This window comes from Solea senegalensis, linkage group LG7 (assembly GCF_019176455.1).
Source record: "Solea senegalensis isolate Sse05_10M linkage group LG7, IFAPA_SoseM_1, whole genome shotgun sequence".
In the NCBI taxonomy this organism is placed as follows: domain Eukaryota; kingdom Metazoa; phylum Chordata; class Actinopteri; order Pleuronectiformes; family Soleidae; genus Solea; species Solea senegalensis.
Genome location: NC_058027.1, coordinates 7,750,888 through 7,773,703, shown reverse-complemented (window position 1 = coordinate 7,773,703; position 22,816 = coordinate 7,750,888). Strand labels below are relative to the sequence as shown.

The 22,816-nt window shown below is 45.3% G+C and overlaps 1 protein-coding gene across 1 annotated transcript in view; it reads right to left on the bottom strand.

Annotated features, from left to right (window-relative positions):
- Window positions 1-22,816, bottom strand: part of dcc (DCC netrin 1 receptor) — a 64,210-nt gene that overhangs the window by 719 nt on the left and 40,675 nt on the right. The window contains exons 9-18 of the mRNA XM_044030801.1: window positions 22,586-22,727; window positions 19,906-20,016; window positions 18,337-18,531; window positions 18,051-18,053; window positions 16,242-16,334; window positions 10,002-10,240; window positions 8,647-8,785; window positions 3,546-3,653; window positions 2,744-2,938; window positions 2,629-2,661 (exon numbers count right to left, since the gene is read on the bottom strand). Coding sequence (XP_043886736.1) covers window positions 2,629-2,661; window positions 2,744-2,938; window positions 3,546-3,653; window positions 8,647-8,785; window positions 10,002-10,240; window positions 16,242-16,334; window positions 18,051-18,053; window positions 18,337-18,531; window positions 19,906-20,016; window positions 22,586-22,727 — 1,258 coding nt within the window. The remainder of the gene's footprint in view (window positions 1-2,628; window positions 2,662-2,743; window positions 2,939-3,545; window positions 3,654-8,646; window positions 8,786-10,001; window positions 10,241-16,241; window positions 16,335-18,050; window positions 18,054-18,336; window positions 18,532-19,905; window positions 20,017-22,585; window positions 22,728-22,816) is intronic.

Genomic DNA, 22,816 nt, shown 5'->3' with positions numbered 1-22,816 from the left:
TGTTCATGTCTCTATTTCACTGTTAGTTTCCAACAGGAAAGTGAAGTCTGTAAATCACTCACTCTCACACACCAAACCTCATAGAGAAAATCAGTGATTTTAACATCACACACACAGTTGTTGATCCAGTGCTGCCTCCATCACTAAGTTCAAATATCTTGTTTATACTAAATTCAGCTTTTGAAATACTTTGTTCAGAGTCACCTCAGTGACATAAAATGACCACACGAGGCAGCAGTAGAGCAGCAGCTCCAGCTAAAATCACTGATTTTCTCTATGGGGTTTGGTGTGAGAGAGTGAGTGCTTTACAAACTTCTGTACAGATAAAGACGTGAAACATGTTCTGAAAACATCGCAGACTTAGGCTGATGAAGGGTTTATTGACATAGTTTTTTGTTAAGTGTCTAAAATCAAAGTTTTTCCTGCCAGTGATGTTTTCCCCCGAGGCCAGAAGTCGTCAGAGACTTGTTTTTGGTGATGAGAGAAGTTTTTAACCTCAACAGAAACAGAATCAGAAAGAGTTCCACGTCTCATATTCAACTAACAAAGGCAGAGATGATGCATAATTCTTCCTCCTGCTCAGACAGTCTCTCCTCCTCTCACCAGCAGCAGCGTCTGTGGTGACATTCTGCTTTGTTAAAAAGAATGAAACTGACTCTTTTTGTCTTGCAGTTTGAAAAGACAGAAACCACGATGATCAAAGTCGGCCGCTGCATTTGCAGTCAACGGTGCATCCCATAATAAGTCTCTACTCCCCTTGCCTCGCCACGGCACGGTTTAAGTAGCGTTTCCACTAGCATAGTACCTGGTACCAGGTCACATCTCACATCGGGAAGAGGATGCTGGTGCGTTGGCTGCCGCTTCTCCATTCAGGAAAAACTTCTGTCTGCATTTTTGAACATTTTTGAACAGCTTCTGTCAAAAGTGTTCTAACCTCGCGGTGGTTCTGCTCGGATCCTGCCCCATCTGACGGTACCTTAGCCTGTCATCCGCTGTGGTGTTGCAGGGACTACCAACAGAGCTAGCTCCCAGGGCTCGCCGATACGGCCCGACTTGGCTGTATTCTCATGACCTTGGTCATATCATCCGTCATCATGGACTTCATTTTCACTGTTATGCCGACGACACCCAGGTGTACATATCCACCAAATCCATCACCCCAGTCATTCTCTCCACCATCACACACTGCCTCTCCGACATTGGATGGACCACAATTTCCTCCAACTCAACAGCAACAAAACAGAACTCATCCTCACCGGACCCAACTCTCTCTTCCCATTGGCCCAGAACATCTCCCTCACCATCGACGGCCACTCAGTCACTCCCTCCCCCTCTGTATGCAATCTCGCCGTTATCCTGGACTCCACCCTCTCATTCAAACCCCATATAAACCATATTACCAAAACATCATTTTACCACCTCCGCAATATTGCCCGTCTCCGTCCCTGCCTTTCACAATCCTCTGCAGAAATCCTCATCCACGCCTTCATATCCTCCAGACTCGACTACTGCAATAGCCTCCTCCACGGTCTCCCGTCCACTCACCTTCAAAAACTACAATACATCCAGAACTCTGCTGCCCGTCTGCTCACCCACACCCGCTCCAGTGACCACATCACCCCCATCCTCAAAAAACTCCACTGGCTCCCTGTTCCATACCGCATACAATACAAGGTTCTCCTCATCACTTACAAGTCCCTCCATAACCTGGCTCCCTCATATCTCACCAACCTCCTCCACCTACACTGTCCCACCTGCTGCCTCAGATCCGCAGACTCCAACCTCCTAACTCCCCTCAGGAGCGCAGAACCCTGGGGGACCGAGCCTTCGCTGCAGTCGCCCCCACTCTCTGGAACTCAAAACCCACCTGTTCAAAACGGCTTACACCTAACTGTCTATTGACCACTGTTTTATTTCAGTCTGTTTCAGTTTGTTTTGTTTTGTGTTTGTATAGCGTCTTTGAGTGTCCAGAAAAGCGCATATAAATATGATGTATTATTATTATTATTATTAGTTACTAAAAATAGTACCTGGTACCAGGTACTATACCACACAGACTTCTCAGGGATTTTCCAGGATCAGTTCTCTCAAATTCAAGGACTTTTCAGGGATTCTCCAGGAGCACTTTTCTCAAATTCAAGGACTTTTCGAGGACTTTCCAGGACCAGTTATCTCAAACTCAAGGACTAGAATGTGCTGACTCAGCTTAAGACAACTTGAAAGAGCTCGTCTTCGTCCATGATAGCGTCCACTTGCTCTGCATCTGGACGAGTGACTGTCCTCAAGATCTTGGTCAAAGTCGGTCTTTGTCTTTTGTCTTTGGTGAGACAGAGAAGTTTCACGTCGCCATTTTCTCTCTCTCGTTTTAACTTGACTCGCTCGTTGTTCTGCAGGAATCTCACGTCAACGGCGTGATGATGTCTCCACATTTGTCCTAACCCTGACCCATGTCTATGTAAGACTTTCAAAGACCTTTGAATCGACCTGACATCTAAAAGTTGAAAATGAATCACTGATGATGTAAAAGTATAGATTATTGGAGGTGATTTAAAGGTGACAATCATTGGACTTGAAAAATGATTTGATGACAACAGAAGGTTCAGTTGATGAGCAGGAAAAATGTCGTACCTTGATCGTTTGCCATCTTGTCGGGATGTTCCACTGAAAGAAAAGACAAAAACAGCGTGTGAGTCAAACGCAGAAGAAAAGGGAATTGACACTGACCAAAAACGGAGGGACAGACCTTTGGCGGTCCTGAAGTGGACGGGCTCTGACAGCGGGCCGACTCCTTTGGCGTTCTTGGCCTGAATCCGAAAGTAGTAAACGGTGTCGAGGTTCAGATCGACGACCTGGTGCGTCAGCCGGTCGATGCTGATCGGCTCCATCACCCAGTCGTCGATGGGCATGTTTTTATCCAGCGTGTAGTAGAGGATGTAACCTGTCGACATCAGACACCGTCGTGTTCAAAATTCAAGCACTTTCAATTTCCCAGGTCTAATTAGGGTGAATGTTTTTTTTTTAAAAATTCATAAACTTTCAAGGATTTCAAGGACCTGTGGAAACCTTAAAGGGCATATCGACCGCGGGAGACAATATTTACCTAAATATCAACTTAAATTTTTCCTTGCATATTTTGGGGCAATTTTCAAAAACGTTTGAGGGCCTTGAAAAGGATTTCAAGGAACTATGGAACATCAGTGGCAGGATACATTAACCTAAATATCGATTAAACATGTCCCATGTTTCCAGGGACTTGAATTTTTTTTGGCCAAATTCACGAAACCTTCAAGGATTTCAAGGAGCCATGGAAACCTTGAATATCACATCGGCGAGCAGGAGACATTTACTCCAATATCAACTTATCTTCCTTCTTGTGCTAAATTCAAGCACTTTCAATGACCCATGTCTACTCAGGGACATTTTCAAAAACATTCAATGACCGGCATCAAGCTTGCAGTTGACACACAGAAGACATCAGTGTGTGTTTGGATGGAGGAGCAGAAACTAACGGGACCACCCTGAGGTCGGGCGTCGCGTTCACTCACCGGTGATGCGTCCGTTGGCCTCCATCGGTGGCTGCCAGCTGATTAAGATGGCGCGGGGTCGCCCCTCGCGACTTATCACCGTCAAGTCTTTGGGGGCGGAGCTCGGAGCTGTAATGGTGGGAAGAAGAGAGTTGGATTTGTTTCATTTTGCACAAAAAATGTACACAAAATGACAAAAACATAAAATGGTGAAGACTTATAATAAAATATTTATATAAAACATGCTCAGACCTATTGGTTTTAACATTTATCTTGTACTGTTTACTTCAATCCTGGATTAAAAACTAATATGACATTTTTACTGTTTTATTCATTTTAATGGCGGCAAAACTTTCCTGCTTTTGTCATGTTTATTGTTCTCTTTAATGTTTCATAAACCTTGTTTGGATGCAAACTCAAGGACTTGCTGAGTCATTTTCTCCACTCATGTGCAGGATAAAGCGGTAGAAGATGGATGGACGGATACCAGAAAGCAGAGAAGCAGAGCTTCACTTGCACCCATATACTTGTCATTGAACCTCGGGACGTCCGCGTAACAAGCGTCCAATCACAGACGAGAATCACTGGCGCGTCGCACTTTTGTCACGTCAGCTTCTCAGTACCGTGTGATTCCTAAACGGCTGAATAACTTTCTTGGAAAAAAAGAAGCAGAAGAACTCACTCATTGAACATTTTTTTTCCAGCCATAAAATCGAAATAAATCCAGGCGTCCTGAGTGTCCTGACGGCCACAAGAGGGTAAAGAGAAAAGTTCAAACTAGTACGTCAGTGTCAGTGATGACTCACTCCACAGCCTTGTTTCAGTCAGGCGCTCGTAAGTCATGGAGACAGCGTCGCACTCTAATTTACGATTATGCTTCTGCTGCTGTGCTCTCGGGCTGTTAGCGCGCCACCATTAGCATAAACAGCATCCTTCCCCAGGTGACTTTTGTTTATGGAGTCGAGGACAGACACTCTTTTCTGCTTCTCTCTCTCTTTTCCCTCGAGAAACTCCTTGTGAGTTTTATCACAGCTGGTAAAAAACAAAAAAATGGTCCTTGGGCGAAGGTCTTTATACCTGAAGTCCCCGAGCCGACAATAACCTCACTGTGATTTAGGACGCGTGTGGTTTGAGGCCCCTTTCTGGAATTTTATGAATTTGTTCCATTTGAATTTGAGAACAAGGCGAGGAGCGGCCGATCGGGCGACGGCAAGAAGGTTCCTGCTGGGCGGAGCTTGTTCTGGGCCACAACTGAGTGGAAACGAGTCAAGGGGGAGAGAATACAGACAACAAAACCAAAGTTTTGCAACGGATCGGCTTTACTTGCACAGAACCAGCGTTTCAGGAACATTGTAACGCTATTTTTTGATGCTTTTGACAAATTGGGGCGGAGACTGACCATTGGTCATTTTTAACGGCAATAAAAACACACGACGAGAACCTCCCATTTGGTACGTTGATTGATAGCTCATGTAGTTCAACTTTGAGAATCTGACTTTTGCGATCTCTCGACTTTGGACATAAATGTTGGGTTTTTATCTGTAGGACGTCAAAAAGAGAAATTTGTGATATTTCGACCCGACACAATCATGGCATGAATTCAGCAGTCACGCTCTCACTTTCTGAGCTCGGTGTGACATTCTGCTGCCTCAACTAAAGCTTTTGACAAATTGGGGGCGGAGACTGGCCCTTTACTACGGTGGCCAAGACAAATGAAAGAAACGCTGCAAACAAAAAGAGCGTTTGCAGCGTTTCTTTTATTTGCAGCGATGGCGGGTCTCAGCCACCGTACTTTACCAATCAAACACCATTAGAACTCCCTCTGGCACTTTGCGTCTATCGTTCCAACTGCGTCTATCACTCCGACTGCGTCTATCTTTCCAACTGCGTCTATCGCTCCGACTGCGTCTATCGTTCCAACTGCGTCTATCGTTCCGACTGCGTCAATCACTCCGACTGTGTCTATCGGTCCAAATGCGTTTATCACGCCGCTTGGCCCAGCCGACGACAAGTGCATCTGTGAATTGACGTAAAGTTGTTGAGCAACAAATTTGCGTCAGGTGTGAACGCAGCGTACGAGTTGTAAGGCTAAGTTGCAGAAACAAGGGGTGAAGTAGGACTGAGCCTTAGTTACGCTCATTTTTGTGCTTGAAAGTTCATGTCAGAAGCATAAAAGTATCCCATAAATGACAAGACTGCAAGGCAGTGATTCCCAAACACTGGGCAAACACATTTTTTTGGGGTCCCCCAAAGAAATTTGAAGCATTTTTGCCAAAATGGATGCGTATATGAATAAAAAATAACATGCTAAAGAAAAGCACATTGTAAATTATTCGATTAACAATCCAAAATAATATTAGGAGTTACAGATTGATCAGTGCACAAAGTTTGACTTCATGGTTAAAAAAGTGGGTCCTTGTGTAGAAAGTTTGGGAAACACGGCTGCAGAGAAAAGCAGGACTGTCTCGTAGTTTGTGGGCTGGACTGATGGAGTGGAAAATGACGTCCCACGCAGAATATCATTTCCTGCTGATTTCACTCCTTCACAACCAGAGCTTTTCTCCTCAGCTGTCACGATGGAAAATAAGCAGCAGCCTGTCCAGAACCTCAGTGTGTGAAGGCTTCATGTGAGTTCTGGTTACAGACGTGATTAATGACAATTTTTTTTCTTCTTTTTTTTAAATGTCACCCCGGGACAACGCTCAAAACTCACGCTCCCGACGTGAAGCCGATGAAACCTCTTATTGAAACTGACACTATGAGCTGGAGGAAATTACAAGTTCCAGCTGAGCCTGTTAGTCATGATGACAACCTGCACTTGTCATAAATTCGCACAGAGATCGTGGGAACGTACGCTGAGCTCGTACCTGCTGAGTGAAGCAGTGCTTCCACCACTCAACTCTAACACAATTACATTTTAATTACAGTCTGATCTGCACCATGCTGACAAGTGTAGTCATTCTAATTAAAAAACAAAAAACAATAATAACAATTCTAATTGAACAACACAGCTTGGATTAAACACACAAACTACCCAGGCGGACATTAGAACTGTTTTTTTTTTAAGTTTTAATGTCTTTGCTGAAGGTAATTTGACGTCCTTTTGGGACCTTGTCCCCAAAAAACACCTTAAATTATTTGAATTTTACAGTACAATTGCTCAGCTAATCAAAACAGACAAAATCATTGGCACTCCTTCACTGAAATCGACCTTCATGTTTGTGTAAATAGCAAATTCTAAGTGGAAAAGTCTACGTTTTAGCACATTTCCTGCAACACAATTAGCACGTGAGACGACTATATGTGGTATGACTGGAAAATTTGTCCCGATGGTGGGACTAATGGAAAAGATAAGGAATCACAAAGTCCAGGAAAGTCCTCAGCACAAAGTCAGGCAGCTAATGCGCGCTCCACATGAAACATGAAGCGATCGTGGTTGGTCGTATGTTACTGTGGGAGGGTTTAAAGACGGTTGTCATGGACTCGCGAACAAAGATCGAAGTTGTCTGACAGTGCGTGTGCTGCTGAGACCTGCTGCTATCTTATATCCTGTGTACTAACCTGCAGCTACCATTCAATAGACCTCTAAACATCCCTGACTGGGTTTCTATGAACCGCCATGTTGGCGGGCAAAGACGTGGCAAAGATGAAAAGGAGCGGCGGGGAAACATCTGCCACGTCATGACGTTGCTGTGCAGACGCTAGCTCTGGGTAAATCTGGTCTGAGTCCGTGATTTACAAAGAGTTACGGAAATCTGCTGCTCGTGTTCCCATCGCTCCATCTTCTTGGTTTAACAGCATTGATTCGGTAATTATGTTAGCCTGTTAGCCTGTTAGCCTGTGTCTGATGGTTTTGGCACAAGCTTCACTTTTAAGATGAAAACAGCTGGAGAAGAGACGAGTTGTCTAACATATTGTCTGATTCATGTGTTTATGTCTAGTACAGTGCAAGCACCACCTGAGAAAACGTTAAAATACAGTGGCGTAAACAGAGCGAGCATTTATTCACCCAAAATATACTCGACACACTGTTTTAGTAAAATCAGATTAAGATGGAGCGAGAGATCATTATTATTTCATTTATTGTTATTTTCATTTTAGGCGTTAGCTTGGTTGTGCGACGTAAGCTACCAGAGCGCTAAGGGTTATTTTTCTTTATAAATAAATGGATGTTAAATGGGCCAAAAGCAGGATTTCTCAGACTGTGCCTCTGACGCAGGAGTAAATACAAACTGCTGTGTTTTGGACTCAGCGGGAGATTGTTTCTAATTGTGAGGCTGAGGTGTGATGAGCAGCTGAAAAGACTGTTTTCACTGTGCTGCTGCGTGTCCACGACCGGTGGATCACTGCAGGGGCTGAGCGCGCTCCGTCCGTCTGCTCACATGAATGTCAATGTATTCCAGCGGGCCCCGGGGAGCCGGCGCCGGTAACACTGTCCAGACTTAATTGGATGACAAATCCGCCAAACATGATTGTAAACATCCTGAAAGGGAAACCTTGACATTTTGATTTCTGTCCACGGTCGTGTTTCACCGCTGCAGACGGCTCGCGTGTCGCTGCAGAGAAGAAAATTGGAGTTGCACGACGACACCTGAACTGAAATGTTTGGCGACCACACTGTTGACAGGTTTTACATGTTTTTTGCCCTTGGAGTTTTGGATGGCAGTAAAAGTAAATATGCTATTGGAAGAAAAGTAGCAGGTAAGTGAGTAAGTAAACACAAAATCAGTCTTACCGTTAGCTTCCAAGGTCCACATAGAGAAGCACATCGCCTAAACTGAAGTTTGTACATGGGTTTTTTTAGGTGTAAACGCGTTAAGACAATCAAATGTTAGCTGAAAGGTTTTTGGTACAGTGGTTGTACATTGATAAATACTATCAACGTCGTCACAGCAGGAACTGAATTCTGCCATTTCACAAAAGACCCAGCTAATAAAATCTACGGTGTCATAATAACACGTTCACGTCTTTATCTCACTGTGAGACAGACTGTTCCAACACACACACACACACACACACACACACACAGAAACATGTAAAGGAACTTGCTCTCATTTGTGTGTGTTCACACTTGGGACCTGATAATGAAACCAGACCTGGACTGGGTCTACGAGATACACACCTGCTTCATACGTCGTGGCGTGTGCCGTCATACTCCACGTGCTGGACTTGCGGCCTTTGGTTACCATGACGGCAAACTCGTACATGATGTTTGGCTTGAGGCCGGTGACGGTGTGGCTGAGCGCTGTAGTGTCTGCAGACTGGACACACACACACACACACACACACACACACACACACACACACACACAAAGGGCAGGGTGTAAAAAACACACAATAACACACTCACACACGTACAGACAGAGAAAGTGTCCGTGCTGCATTAACTCAAACTGCAGCTCGTCATCGTGGCACAGAGAAAAGACTTCTTTTCTGTGTGTGTGTGTGTGTGTGTGTGTGTGTGACAGCCTCCATCTGTGCTGTATTAAGACTCTGTCCCTCCATGGATTTCCTATTTCAAGTGTTTTTGAAGCCGAGTTGAGATTATATTGGAATTTTTTTCCTCACTCAAACGGAGGGTTTTTGAAGGACTTTATCTTGTTTTCATAACCTTTGAGTGCAGACTAATTATAGTTTCATTGTGGTGAGGGAGAAGCGTTTGAACGGACCTTTTCAGAGACACTCAGGATCTGCCAAATGGCCCCGCTCTCCTCCCACAGTGAGGCAATCAGGATTTACTCAGTCCAGACATGGAAGCGACCTTCTCAAACCCACAGAGGCTGATATTTTGATGTGATGTGATTAATTTTGATGTGATTATCAAATTTACAACGGGACGTGACACCACTTTATGATCTTTGGAGGTCATCCTGGCTGTGGAGCTCAGGGAGAAGACCAGACAAACACTCGTGGAGCACAGACAAGTGCACGTTTGAACAATTTACAATTTGTAAGTGCTGCTTTTGTTTCAAGACCAGCCAAGACCGACGAGACGAGGCAGGTAGGTCCAAGGTCAAGTCCAATGAGTCCAAGGCAAGTCTGGATTCTCAGCCAAGACCTGAAGGATGTGCCCTCATGGAACATTGACGTTATACTGTGTGTTTTCAGCGTTAAACCAACTGTCAACATTATCACGACTCTCGGTGACTGTTACATCATCTGGTGCAATAACTGCTGATCTATGCTCATGTTTACACGTTATGATCTGACGTTTGTCTTGTTGGCACTGGAATTGTTTACATGTGTTTGCTGCAATGGTGTGTATTTATATTTATGTATAGTTTTTCAAATGTTATACTGCTGACTGTATATTGCACCAAAGATTGTACACAATACAATGACAATAAAAGACTTTTCTATTCTGGGACGAAGGAAAAGGATCTGACCATCTGTGTGTTCAGTGTCAGCGCCCCGTTCACTTCACCATCATCATCATCATCATCATCATCATCATCAGCCACAGTTAGAACTTCTCACCTTGTATTTTCCACTGGTGGAGTAGCTCGTCTTCCACTTGACCGAGTAGTACCGGACCTCAGACGCCTTCTGGTTCTTGGTCATGGAGTTGTCCGCCCAGGAGACGCGGACCGAGTCCGAGGACAAAGCCACGGCTTGGACCCCGACTGGAGGGATCATGGGAGTGCTGGTGTCTGGCATGGGAGTGGGGTATTTATCAAAGAGGTGGAACAGGTCGTCCTCAGATGGGTCTATGGGGTCTGGGTGTTTGTTGAAGGGGTTACCATGGCAACCAGTGTGTTTGGGAATAATTAATGAAACCGCACAATGTGATGAATGTGTGATGATGAAGGTTTGGATGCGGACACGTCGTTGACACGAGCAATAAAGGTTTGTACAACAGAGCAGAAACATACAGAACACATGAGATGACACGTGTTTGTTTGAGAGGAGGGAATGGACGAGGAGGTGAAAAACAGAGAGAAAGGAGAGAAGACAAAGGAGACAAAGGGTAAGAAGACAGTGAGAGACAAGAGCAGTCACTCTAAACAGGAAGTGGAGCCACAGATCCACCTGTTTAAAGCCAACAATAGAGGATTAGAATGTCGGGCTGAGCATCCAGCGTCTCTGAGCTGCTTATCAAGCGTCAGACGTACTTCTATACTTTAGTGGTTTCGCTCCATGTTCCTAAAACTAAACAATTTACATTGAAGCAGTGACGCATTCTCACAGATTTACGTAAGCAGTGCTGGAGTCGCCCCCTCGTGGCTACTGAAGAGAGTGCAGCGTGAGACACTTCTGTGTCCGTTTCATTCTCCAGACCAGACTAAGCTTTTCATCTGATGTGATATTTCTGTTTTCAACCATCATGTTCATCCATGCGTCAGTGGATCTGTGGATCTGTGGCTCCAGACGCACTGAGACGCACTGAGACGCACTGAGACGCGCTGAGACGCACTGAGACGCTGCCTTCAGGTGCTTTCACAAAAACAAAATAACAATCATCATAAAAAAAGAAAAGAAAAACAATAACACTAACCTATGTTTACTTTTCATGTGAAAGGAGATAAACAACAGGGCTGTGACGGGCAGCACCTGAACGCCTCACGGCAGGTGACTTGAGAGTGAAGAGCACATGAAGGCAGCAGAACACAGATATTATGCTAACAGAGAGCTGGGATCAGCAGAGATAAAGACAGTGGAAAACTCCTCTGTTGATTCCAGCTCTGTATCTTCTGATCTACTGACAGGAAGCTACACAAGAGTGAGTGACACAGACGTGTGCTTTGCTGAAATCCATCAGTTAACAGTTCATTTACATCATCAGAGGAAGTAAGACATGGTGGTGACCTGAGGAGAGGAAGAAGAAAAGCTCATCCATACTTTCATCCACAAATGATTTAGCGTCCTCGAGCTAATATCTAATATGATAAAATCTGTTAGCGGCGATTTCTCGCCAGCCGTTCACTTCATTGTGACAGTTGTTCACACGTGAGTAAAAGGATCACGTTAATGGTTTTCTTTGACGTTGAACAAAACAAGAGTGCGCCACCAACTGGACTGTGAAGTGTACGACGAGCACAGTCACAAACCACTGAGGTGTCGTCTCCAACAGGCAGAGTTTTTACTTAATTATACTTTACTTTTAATTATAAGAAAGAAAGTGTCGCGTTTACAAAAGTAACTCTTCCCTGACTAACAAACATAAACAGAGTGCTTTCTTTGTTTTTCAGTAAAAAACTTCACTTTCTTCATCCACTAACTAACACTGACTAACACAGACTAACACTGACTAACAAACACTAACTAACACTGACTAACAAACAAAAACAGAGTGCTTTCTTTGTTTTTCAGTAAAAAACTTCACTTTCTTCATCCACTAACTAACACTGACTAACACAGACTAACACAGACTAACACTGACTAACTAACACTGACTAACACTGACTAACAAACACTAACACTAACTAACACTGACTAACAAACACTAACACTAACTAACACTAACTAACACTGACTAGCACTGACCAACACTGACTAACACTAACTAACACTGACTAACAAACACTAACTAACACTTACTAACACTAACTAACACTGACTAGCACTGACTAACACTGACTAACAAACACTAACAGTAACTAACCTGACTAACTAACTAACTAGCACTGACTAACTAACACTGACTAGCACTGACTAACACTGACTAGCACTGACCAACACTAACTAACACTGACTAACACTGACTAACAAACACTAACTAACACTTACTAACACTAACTAGCACTGACTAACAAACACTAACTAGCACTAACTAACACTGACTAGCACTGACCAACACTGACTAACAAACACTAACAGTAACTAACACTGACTAACACTAACAAACACTGACTAGCACTAACTAGCACTGACTAACACTTGTGCAGCAGCGGCGTTTCAGCAAATCAACGTAGAACGTTCACATATTTGTGTCTAAATGTCGGAAAAGTCAAAGTCATCAGAAAGTTAGGATTTAAACTGCTCGTCGTTAGTGATCAAACCTTCAAGAGGATTTCTTTCTTTCTTTCTTTCTTTCCTTCCTTCCTTCCCTCATGACACTAACACCTGGTAACTCCACAACGATAACCCTAACCAGAGACGTGGAACAACAGAGTTCGTAGTTGCGCGCGGTAGGAAATCCCGCAGCAAGCGCTCCTTCTGCACCAGTGTATCAGCTGCACCGGTCACAGACGCGCTCCAAAGCTTCCTGTCCACAGCTCTTTAACACGCTGTCAGCACGACAAGGACAGTGAGATGCACTCAGCACGGTGTCCAGGTCAGAAATTATTCTTTATTTTGTCGCACAACATTTTTCCATCCTCCCTCCTCAGCCATGAGAACTCTGTACTCCCGCCTGACCTCCTTACTCCCGCTGCCTCGCTCCGCTGAGGCCAAGGGCTGAGTTTGTCCTTCATCTTCATCTGCATCTATCCCTCTTTTTTCACCTCTTTTATCAACATAGTTTTTGGGCTTTTTAAAGAAACTTCTGACACTCAACTGCCGTGACATTTCTCTTCTTTTCTACTTTCTACTTACTGTAATATGCTCTTCACCACCAAGTGGTCAGGGGTGTGAATTGCGATCTGTCAAAATGACGGATGGCCCTCAGATTTTTCCGTCACCGTTTCAAAAAAACGGTCAATGACGAAGACGCCACTTTTGCATTGTCATGTAAACGCAGCCTGACACGTGAATGTCGGGTGCAGGAGTTTCATGTTGTGACACCAGTGTCTCTCAGTCCTGATCCTCATGGACCTCTGTCCTGCTGCAACACATCATTTAATCTGAACGTGTGCGACTGCTCATGTTTGAGTCACAGCGTCTTCACGCAGACGGACAGACAGACAGACAGACAGACAGACAGACAGACGTGTGCCTCTTGAGTTCATGTGACGGTGTCGTTTCTGCTGCGTAAAACTGAAGAGAATCAACGGTGACAGAAGAGAGCACACACACTCACACACACACACACACACACGCCACACACACACACACACTTCACGCGATTACACACACACACGCTATTCACGCACGCACGCACACACACACACACCACGCACGCACGCGCGATACGCACGCACGCACACACGCACACACGCAGATTGATGGAGGAGTGGGTGGAGCTGTAGGGCTGCAGCAGAGCTGTCGTGGGTAAACTGCTCGTCCAGCATCACAATTAAGCTCCACTCAGGCCAGAATACTGATGAGGATGCAGGCCACGCCTCCTCCTCCTCCTCTTCCCCTCTGTCTTACCTTTGTCCTTCTCTCCTCCCTCTGCTCCCTTTACCCTTCCTCTAACCCCGCCCCCAGCACTGTGGAGGTGAGAATGAGTCGGTCTGATAACGGAGATCCCCATCTTTCTGAGAGAACTGCTCCTCAGCAGCCTGTCGTCTCAAAGCGGGACGTGGATCCAGAGAGTCCGGAGAGTCTGAGACCTGATCTGAGCTGTGTCATGTCACCACGTTACTGTCAGACTCAGTGTTTCCACGGCAACTCCAGATGTGTTTGAGAAGTTCTCTGAAATCCCTGATGTGTCTTTGAGTCGCGACAATTACTCATGTGTCGTTTGTCTGCAGAGCCACAGACGTCTGTGTGTGTGTCTGTCTCTGTGTGTGTGTGTGTGTGTGTGTGTGTGTCTGTGTGTGTGTGTGTCTGTGTGTGTGTGTGTGTCTGTGTCTGTGTCTGTGTGTGTGTGTGTGTGTGTGTGTGTCTGTGTGTGTGTGTGTGTGTGTGTGTGTGTGCTTGTGTCTGTATGTGTGTGTGTCTGTGTGTGTGTGTGTGTGTCCCTGCTGCAGCCCTCAGAAGCAACAATCTCATTCCGGCAATCCTGATTGGCTGGTGAGTGGTAGTGAGAGGTAGTCCCACCTACCATAAATACCGTAAGTGGACGGCACCATATCATTCAAACACCTCTTCTCGCTTTCATATCTCGCGTCTGGGGCTAATTAGCTAATTGTCCACAGTCAGCTCTTATTTAGCTTCTGTCGGCTATTAGCAGGGCGCTAATAGGCTTGGATTTATTGCTTCGTTGGTCACACGAGATCGATTCTGCCGAGCTAAGGACAGCTAATCCTCGTTAGCACACCAGCTAAGCGCCTAGGTCGGTGTCCCACCACGGGCACCGAGTGTTAGCACGCCAGCTAATTTCTTGGCTTTTCACAGTTAGCACACCAGCTACCTGCCTCAGCTTTGGAATGGAGGCTAAGCCCCCTCACACCAGAGGGCACGGAGACTCCGGAGCACGACCCTGTCAACAAGATCTCGAGTAAGGATCCACACCAGGTCTGCTCGAGCTGCCTGGGGCTACAACACGCCCGGCTGGCGATCGACGCTCCCGGCTACTGTCAGCTTCTCCCCTCCCCAGCTCAGACGTGCTCGATGTGTGTAAATGCGCTGCTGCGAGCCGGGAAAGGTGGACATCTGACAGCGGAGGGTTAAGCGGTTGCCCCTCACTTATGTCCACAAGCACACATGCACACACACCCTAGTTTTCATAATGAAAATAAAAAGTGTCCCGCTGTCGCATCCAGGCCGAGTGCTGAGGGTGCAGCTAATAAAAAAAGCCAAAACTATCGATATAAACAGCATGGTGGCAACACTCGCTGTCCCCCCTTGGCGGAAGGTTGTTTCCTTCCCCCGGGTGGGGATTCTGGGATCTACATGCTCTGTGGAGGTTTGCTGTTTTATGAAGGGGGCACGCAGGCTTCTTCCCTGGTGCCACTGGTGCCACTGTGGGCTGTGGTTCTGGAGGGGCTTAAAGGCCCCCCGTTTGAGCCACTGGAGGGGGCAGACCTGAAACACACCACCTTAGGCCTTTGTGCCTAAGGTGGTGGGCTCATGTTCTCCTATTGACCTTATGGCCTTTACCACCTCACCGGGTGGGCAGCGGTCACAGTGAGGGTCGGTGGTGTGTCCTGTCCGTGCTTTGCGCACTTACATGGATAGGACGAGGGGTTTCAGGAGGAACGATCAGCTGTCCTGGGCTAGTCCTCATAAGGGGAGACCTGTCCCACTGGGTGGTGGAGGCGATTGCTTTGGCATATTCAAGTCAGGGTTTGCAGCCACCTGTGGGCTTGGCGGCATCCTGGGCCTTATTCAGGGGGGTTTCTGCTCAGGACATATGTGCTGCGGCGAGTTGGCCCTCGCCTCGCACTTTTGTTCGTTTCTATATGCTGGACGTTTCCGCTCCGTGCCTGGCACGCGCGGTGTTACTGTCCGCATAGGAGCAGAGGACTTTTCCCTGTGGGTTGGTGGACGCTTGATAAGCTTGTCTGGCAAAACGGGAGCTACCACATCCCATAGTGAGACATCAGAGGAATATTATGAAAGAGAACTTTAGGTTAGGTTAGGTTTACGGCAGGTGGGACGGACACGTTCACCAGCCAATCAGGATTGGCGTAATGAGATGGTTGCTTCTGAGGGCTGCAGCAGGGGCGTGCATCCCATAGTGAGACATCCCAATCATATTACTCAGAGAACCGGGGTTATGTTAATAACCTAAAGTTCTACTGTCACTGTGACCGTGGTAACATCAACAGTCCCAGAATATTCCACACACACAGACTGATATGACACATGATATTATCTCCTCCACATGTCACAGCTGAGTGTAAACACACACTGTTGTGACTGCTATCAGTGACTTATCTGTGTGTGTGTGTGCGCGTGTGTGTGTGTGTCTGTGTGTGTCTGTGCGTGTGTGTGTGTGTGAGATCTTACCCGTCAGGGATCGAGTGACAGCGCTCTCGTACAGTGGAACTCCCTCGCCGGCGTTATTGAACGCCTTCAGGGAAATCACGTAGTGTGAACTTGCTGAGGATTACACACACACACACACACACACACAGAAAAGTTTATAATCGACATTAGGAATCACAGAATTGTATGATGTGAAGATGCAACAGTGAAAACATGATAAGTAGTAGTTGATAATCATCACTCCATGTTAGCTGTACTATATTATATAATGTTATGTTATATTATAATCGTTTATTTACATTATTAATTCAGATTTACATTATATATTATAAGTGTAGTATATAGAGGGTTTTGGTGGAGTGGCTCAGTGGTTGTGTCTGTGTGTGTGTCTGTGTGTGTGTGTGTGTGTGTGTGTGTGTGTGTGTGTGTGTGTGTCGTGTGTGTGTCTGTGTGTGTGTGTGTGTGTGTGTCTGTGTGTGTGTGCGTGTCTCTGTGTGTGTCTGTGTGTGTGTGTGTGTGTGTGTCTGTGTGTCTGTGTGTGTCTGTGTGTGTGCGGTTCTGTGTGTCTGTGTGTGTCTGTGTGTGTCTGTGTCTGTCTGTGGTGTGTGTCTGTGTCTGTGTGTCTGTGTGTGTCTGTGTCTGTGTGTGTCTGTGTGCTGCCTGTGTGTGTGTGTCTGTGTGCCTGTGTGCGGTCTGTGTGTGTGTCTGTGTGTGGTCGGTGTGTCTGTGTGTGCTTGGCGTGTGTGTGTGTGTGCTGTCTCTGTGTGTGTCTGTGTGTGTCTGTGTGTGTGCGCTGTGTCTGTGTGTATGGTGTGTGTGTGTGTGTGTGTGTGTCTGTGTGTGCGCTGTGTGCTGTCTGTGTGTGTGTGTGTCTGTGTGTGCCTGTGTGTGCCTGTGTGTGGTGTGTGTCTGTGTGGTGTGTGTGTTCAGGTGTGGTCTGTGTGCGTGTGTGTCGTTGTGTGTGTGTGGTGTGGTGTGTGTGTGTGTCTGTGTGTGCGTGTCGGTGTGTCTGTGTGTGTGTGTGTGCGCGGTCGGTGTGTGTGTGTGCGCGGTTGTGTGTATGTGTCTGTGTGCGCGTGTCTGTGTGTGTGTGTGTGTGTGTCTGTGTGTGTGTGGCGTAAAACACACGAGCATCAGTTAAAACAAACACGCGGCTCTCGGCTCCCCAGACGCGTCAACACATGAATGAATGATGCTGCAGCGTGTGCACATGTATGTGCGTGTGCTCCCGTGAGAGCAGGCAACACGGTGACTGGATTCTGGTTCTTCATTATTCGTCTATCATGAAACCCGAGTCAGTAGTTTTCATCCCAGCATTAAAAAAACAATAAAATAATTCACCTAATTAGTTCTTGTCTTGTTTGGCATGTAAATGTGTGTGTGCTGCCGCAGGAGCCGCTGTTCTCGCTCTGTTCCACCTCAAGCTGCTTTCTTATTGAATTATTTTAAATTATTGATTGTAATTAAATGAGTATTTCAATCATCATAATGAATGAATGAAACGGGAGAGGTGCGTCAATATTGGCACCTTGTCTGCAGGGGAATGCTGGGTAATTTTTGATTTTTTTTGTTTTTGGCTGAGTGACTTCAAAGGATTTAGGCAGATTTTATGAAACATTATTTTTCTTTAAAAAGCAGCAGAATAATCCCAAAGATGTTACCAGAGATTATTGTAACCTGGCACAAAGAAACTGAAGTCTGTAAAGTACTCACTCTCCCACACCAAAGCTCATAGAGAAAACCAGTGATTTAAGCTGCGGGGACACAGGAGCCTCGTGTGGTCACTTTGTGTCACTGAGGTCAATCTGAACAAAAATAAGACATTTGAACTTTCTGAATGAGGTTTGGTGTGGGAGAGTGAGTGCTTTACAAACTTCAGTTTCCTGTGTCTCACTGTGAGATGAAGACTTTAGATATTGCAGATTTATTAAAACGACCTTGACTTTATTTTGTGAGTTTTGTTCAGAAGCTAAAGTCTGTTTGTTTTTCAACAAATCATTGATTTTCTGATTTTCTGTATGGACTTTGGTGTGGCAGAGTGAGCTTTCTCAGTGCTAAGCTAGGCTAAACACCTCTGGGAGTCATCTCTGTATTAAAGACACAAATGAAACCTCACCCAGGTTTTCGATGGAGTAGTATCTCTGCTTGCTGTCCACTCTGACCGTCTCCGCGTACGGACTCCCCACGCCGTAGCCGATGATGTAGCCACGGACCAGGATGCTGGGGCTGAGGGGCGGAGTCCAGGACATGATGATGCTGTTGGGCAGCGGCCTGACGTGCAGGGAGCTGGGCTGGTCCGGCACCTGGCTCTCTGCAACAACACCAAAAACAACCAAACATTACACCACAGAAGACGAAGAAGAAGAAGAAAGAGACAGTTCAGGCTTCTCAGGAACCAACATGGCTGCTCTCACTGACAAAATGGCTGCCGCTGAGACTCTATGATAGTTTAAAAAGGTGTTCACCACGGTTCTTCATAGATCCTAGATTTTATTTACTCAGTATTTCCTCGTTAGCTTGGTGGGAGGTCATTTGTCAGGACAACAACTCTAATCTATCCCTTTAAGCCTCCTAACCTCAGTGTTCGGTCAGCACGGCTAACAGATGCTAACCCGGCTAACAGATGCTAAACCTGTTAGCCGCGTATAAAGCCCTAATAAGCCCTGACACTTTGCGTTATTCCTCTGCAACAGATTAGATCAGATTAGCGCAGTCTCGGTCCTCGGGGGAGGGAAATGCTCCACATCCTTTTATTGAGTGATAATCCATCCAAACCAGATTTGTGTCTCTCTCTGTCCCACGCTAACTGGAAACGCGGTTAGCATAGATGTGTTTGTGTCTCCTCAGCCTGAGGTCGACGCTCGCACTGACCTCAGTGATGTGTGTGTGTCACACCCTCTCTCTTTCTTTACTCCTACAACACTTCATACTGCTTTAGAGACACAAACAAGTGTTTTGGATTGTGTTGAACAGTGTCAGTACACAAAGAGATATGAGGAAACACAACGAAACAACTCCAGAGAAAACAGACTTAGCATCGTTTGCTAAAGTCCTTTAGTAATATTTGAACTTGAGACAAACTTTCATGAAAGCTTTTCAGCGCTGAGATTATTAAAAGAAAAAAGAAAAGAAAATCTCCGATCCTAGCGAGGAGAGAGAGGGGGCGGGGCATGAAGTAATAAGGAAACTTTACTGCAAAAGAAATCACTTAATATTTGGTGTGAACGCGTGAGTAAGGACACTTCACGGCGACGCAAAGAAACCTCGTTTGTCTTAATGTCAATGCGTCCACACTTCGCTGCTCTGAAAACTATGATGAACTCAAAGTCGCCCGCGTGTGACTGACGACCTCAGAAAACATCGTACGTCAGGTCATCGATCAACAGCACCTGACGGCGTCTTTCTCCTCCACTTTCGTCGTCCGTCCTTTAAACGCTCCCCGTCCTGTCCACAGGAATTCCCTTCCCCTCCCCCCTCCTCCGAGCCTTCCCCTCCCCAGCAGCCCTCCCTCCCTCCCTCCCCCCCTGAGGCAAATCATCCTTCCCTCCATCCATCTCAGCTCTTAACTGGTTAAATATTTATGAGTGTTGGGACACTGGAGATATTTACATGCTGTTGAACAGATTGCTGCTGCCGCCCCCTCCCCCCTCTCTCTCTCTCTCTCTCTCCCTCTCTCTCGTCTTACCGTCCAGGTCGTTCTCCGGCGTCTCGGCTGTAAACCACTCACTGGCCGGACCTGTTCCGTTGATCGTCATGGCAGAAACCTGGAAACTGTACTGGCTGCCTTTCTCCAGTCCTGCACAGAGAAAACCACAACATTATTAATAATAATGATAATACTACTAATAATGATGATAATAATACTAATAACAATCATAATTGAATCATATAGAACAGAACTGTAGAAGCCTTCACTAAAGCTCTATGAGAAATGGAAATAATTGTTCTTATATTTGTGAAGAATTATCTTGGCAGACACGTGATGTTGTTGTAACAAGATATTACAGCTGACTTTAAGCTTTAATTACCAGTAATAAGCTAAATATAATAGCTCAATTCAGTTTACTTTATTAAATGTTGCCTGTTTTCCGCAGGTTTTAAGGAACCTTACAGTCTGCAGATGTTTTTAACGTTTGCAGACATTTAAACTGAGTTAGATGTGAACATAGTGGACATTTCAGTTTTAGAGTTGTCCTTAAATAGCACATGACCTTTACTGCACATGTATGGAGTCATCACTGCTTTAGGCAATTACTGCAGAGGTCAAATTAAAATGGGAGAAGATGGCGTCCATTCAGTACACCCTTCATACTCAGCTTTTTTCTGACGCACATTTTTGATTTACGCGTAAAAACACTTGACTAGAGAAACAGACGACACGGAAAAGTCTTTAAATAAACGTATTTAAGCTTTTACGCTCAAACAAGGAGGAAAAGATGTGAATGGATCAAAATGTAGGTGAATAGACGACAAAGGATGTTTAGAAATGACAGGAATGAAAGAAACGTCTGTGATTCTCTGAACAAATAAATGATCAATTCTGCATTCGAAACGTTACATGTGCTTTTGGCGCCACCTACTGTTCATCTTGGCAAACTAACTACAGCATTCGATGGAAACTCATCTTACAAAATCTTTGAAAATTCGGATAACATTTGTGATACACGTGAACGTTAGCGGTGCTGGGTGTAGCATAGGGAGGAGGAGCTCTTACTCAGGCTCCACCCCCGCACAACTACGGCTATACTTCTGAGATTAGAAAACAACAAAAATGCGACAAAACACTGAATCTATCGATTCAGCGACAACAACTACTCATTAATGGAGAATATAATCAATGGATCATCATTAGCTGCAGCTGATGAATCACAGAGCGTCGTCACTGCATCCGTGTTACAGCAGTAAAAGCCACTGAGGCTCAGTCATTAACAGGCGATAAATTGAGCTTAGAAGCTTAAACAATTGATTTCATAATCGTTTTGCGAGTATGAAATGTGTTTATTAATCACGCCTCGCAGTCCTAAATGTTGTGTTCCTCGGCGAACACTTTTAAATGATGTAAAGCAAGCTGACGGGAGCGCGGCCGTGGCTTAGGAAATGACAAATGTGGCAAAGTTTAGTCTCCTCAGCGGAGCTGCAGTGGGTTTTTCCCTAATCTTATTTATTGAAATTCTGTGTTTTTATTATTCAGAGAAAAAAAAGAGGTGATTAGTGCTGACAGCAAGGCCCGCAGTCTCACACACACACACACACACACACACACACACACACACACACACACCTGTCACTGGGGAATGAATTCCTGTGAGATGAAGACAGATGAAGATAAACATCAGTGGAAAATAATGAAAAGGAAGATCAGTTTCATTCAAATCCTGCAAACCTCAGATTGAAATTATAGCTAGTGGCAGATTGAATACACACACACGTGCTCACACACACACACCGATAATGCAAATGCAGGAGGAAAAAACCCCAATGTTTGCTGTGTCGCCCACGCTTCTATCTCGCTCTCTCTCACACACACACACACACACACACTGAGGATTTACTCTTTGTTTGAACGTTCATGTTGGAGGACGTTGTCGGCCTCAGGTGAAAACATTCTTCTTTCCCTCGCACACGCTAATATATGGAAACCATAGACATTTCAGCCCAGTTTTTGTTTGCACAGTTATTCACTTTTATAGCGTAGATTTTGGGGCAAAATAGTTTGAAAGTAACTTAATCTAGAGGAAAATAATGAGGCCTGGACTGTCTTACAGCTGTTACTGTCTTACGTAAACATGACACATCTGATCTGTGTGTTTGTTCAACATTTAAAATGGTAATAAATAGAACCAGAACCAGATTAAATTTAGTCCAAAGGTAGATGTTCAACCTTTTTACTACCGCTGGGATCACCGGGGACACCGCGACGCATGTGTATTTCAAAGGGCATTTTTTGGACAGAATTATTGACAAAAATAGACAAAAAAGACCAGGCGTTTAATAAATATATCTATTATTATGTTGCTAAAAGGGTTCGTCCGGCACACACGCGCCACATTTCGTTCAAATACATACATTTTTGCCAGAGATACGATAAAGAAACTTTATAGTTTTGCCCATTGAAAGATTTTGGAATTTCTTGGAAATCACATTTAGTGACGTCACCAGTGAGTCGATTCTTACCAAAATTGAATGGGAACATACTCGCATGATCACCTACCCATCACCAAACAATCCCATTGATCCGTTCAAAAACTAGAGACAGGAAGCTGCTAACGCAAGGACAAAAACCTACGCCGTGGAAATTGGGGGAAATGGATCTGTTGCTGCAAATGGTCAAAGTAAACAAACAGGCCATTTGTGTCGAGCCGCACCTGTGAACAGGTACCAGAAGTTGTTGGGTTCAATGGCCTCTTGGTCTCCACGGCGACCCGTCTTCCTGTATTTGATCTTGTAGGCGGTGATGATGCCGTTCTGGGCGCTGCGCACAGGTGGCTGCCATGACACCTTGATGCTCTGGAAGACAAAGAAAGACAAAGATGAGGAGACGGTGGAGGACGAGTGATACCAATCGATTGCTGATTGGCTTGCATGGCTCTCTCTGC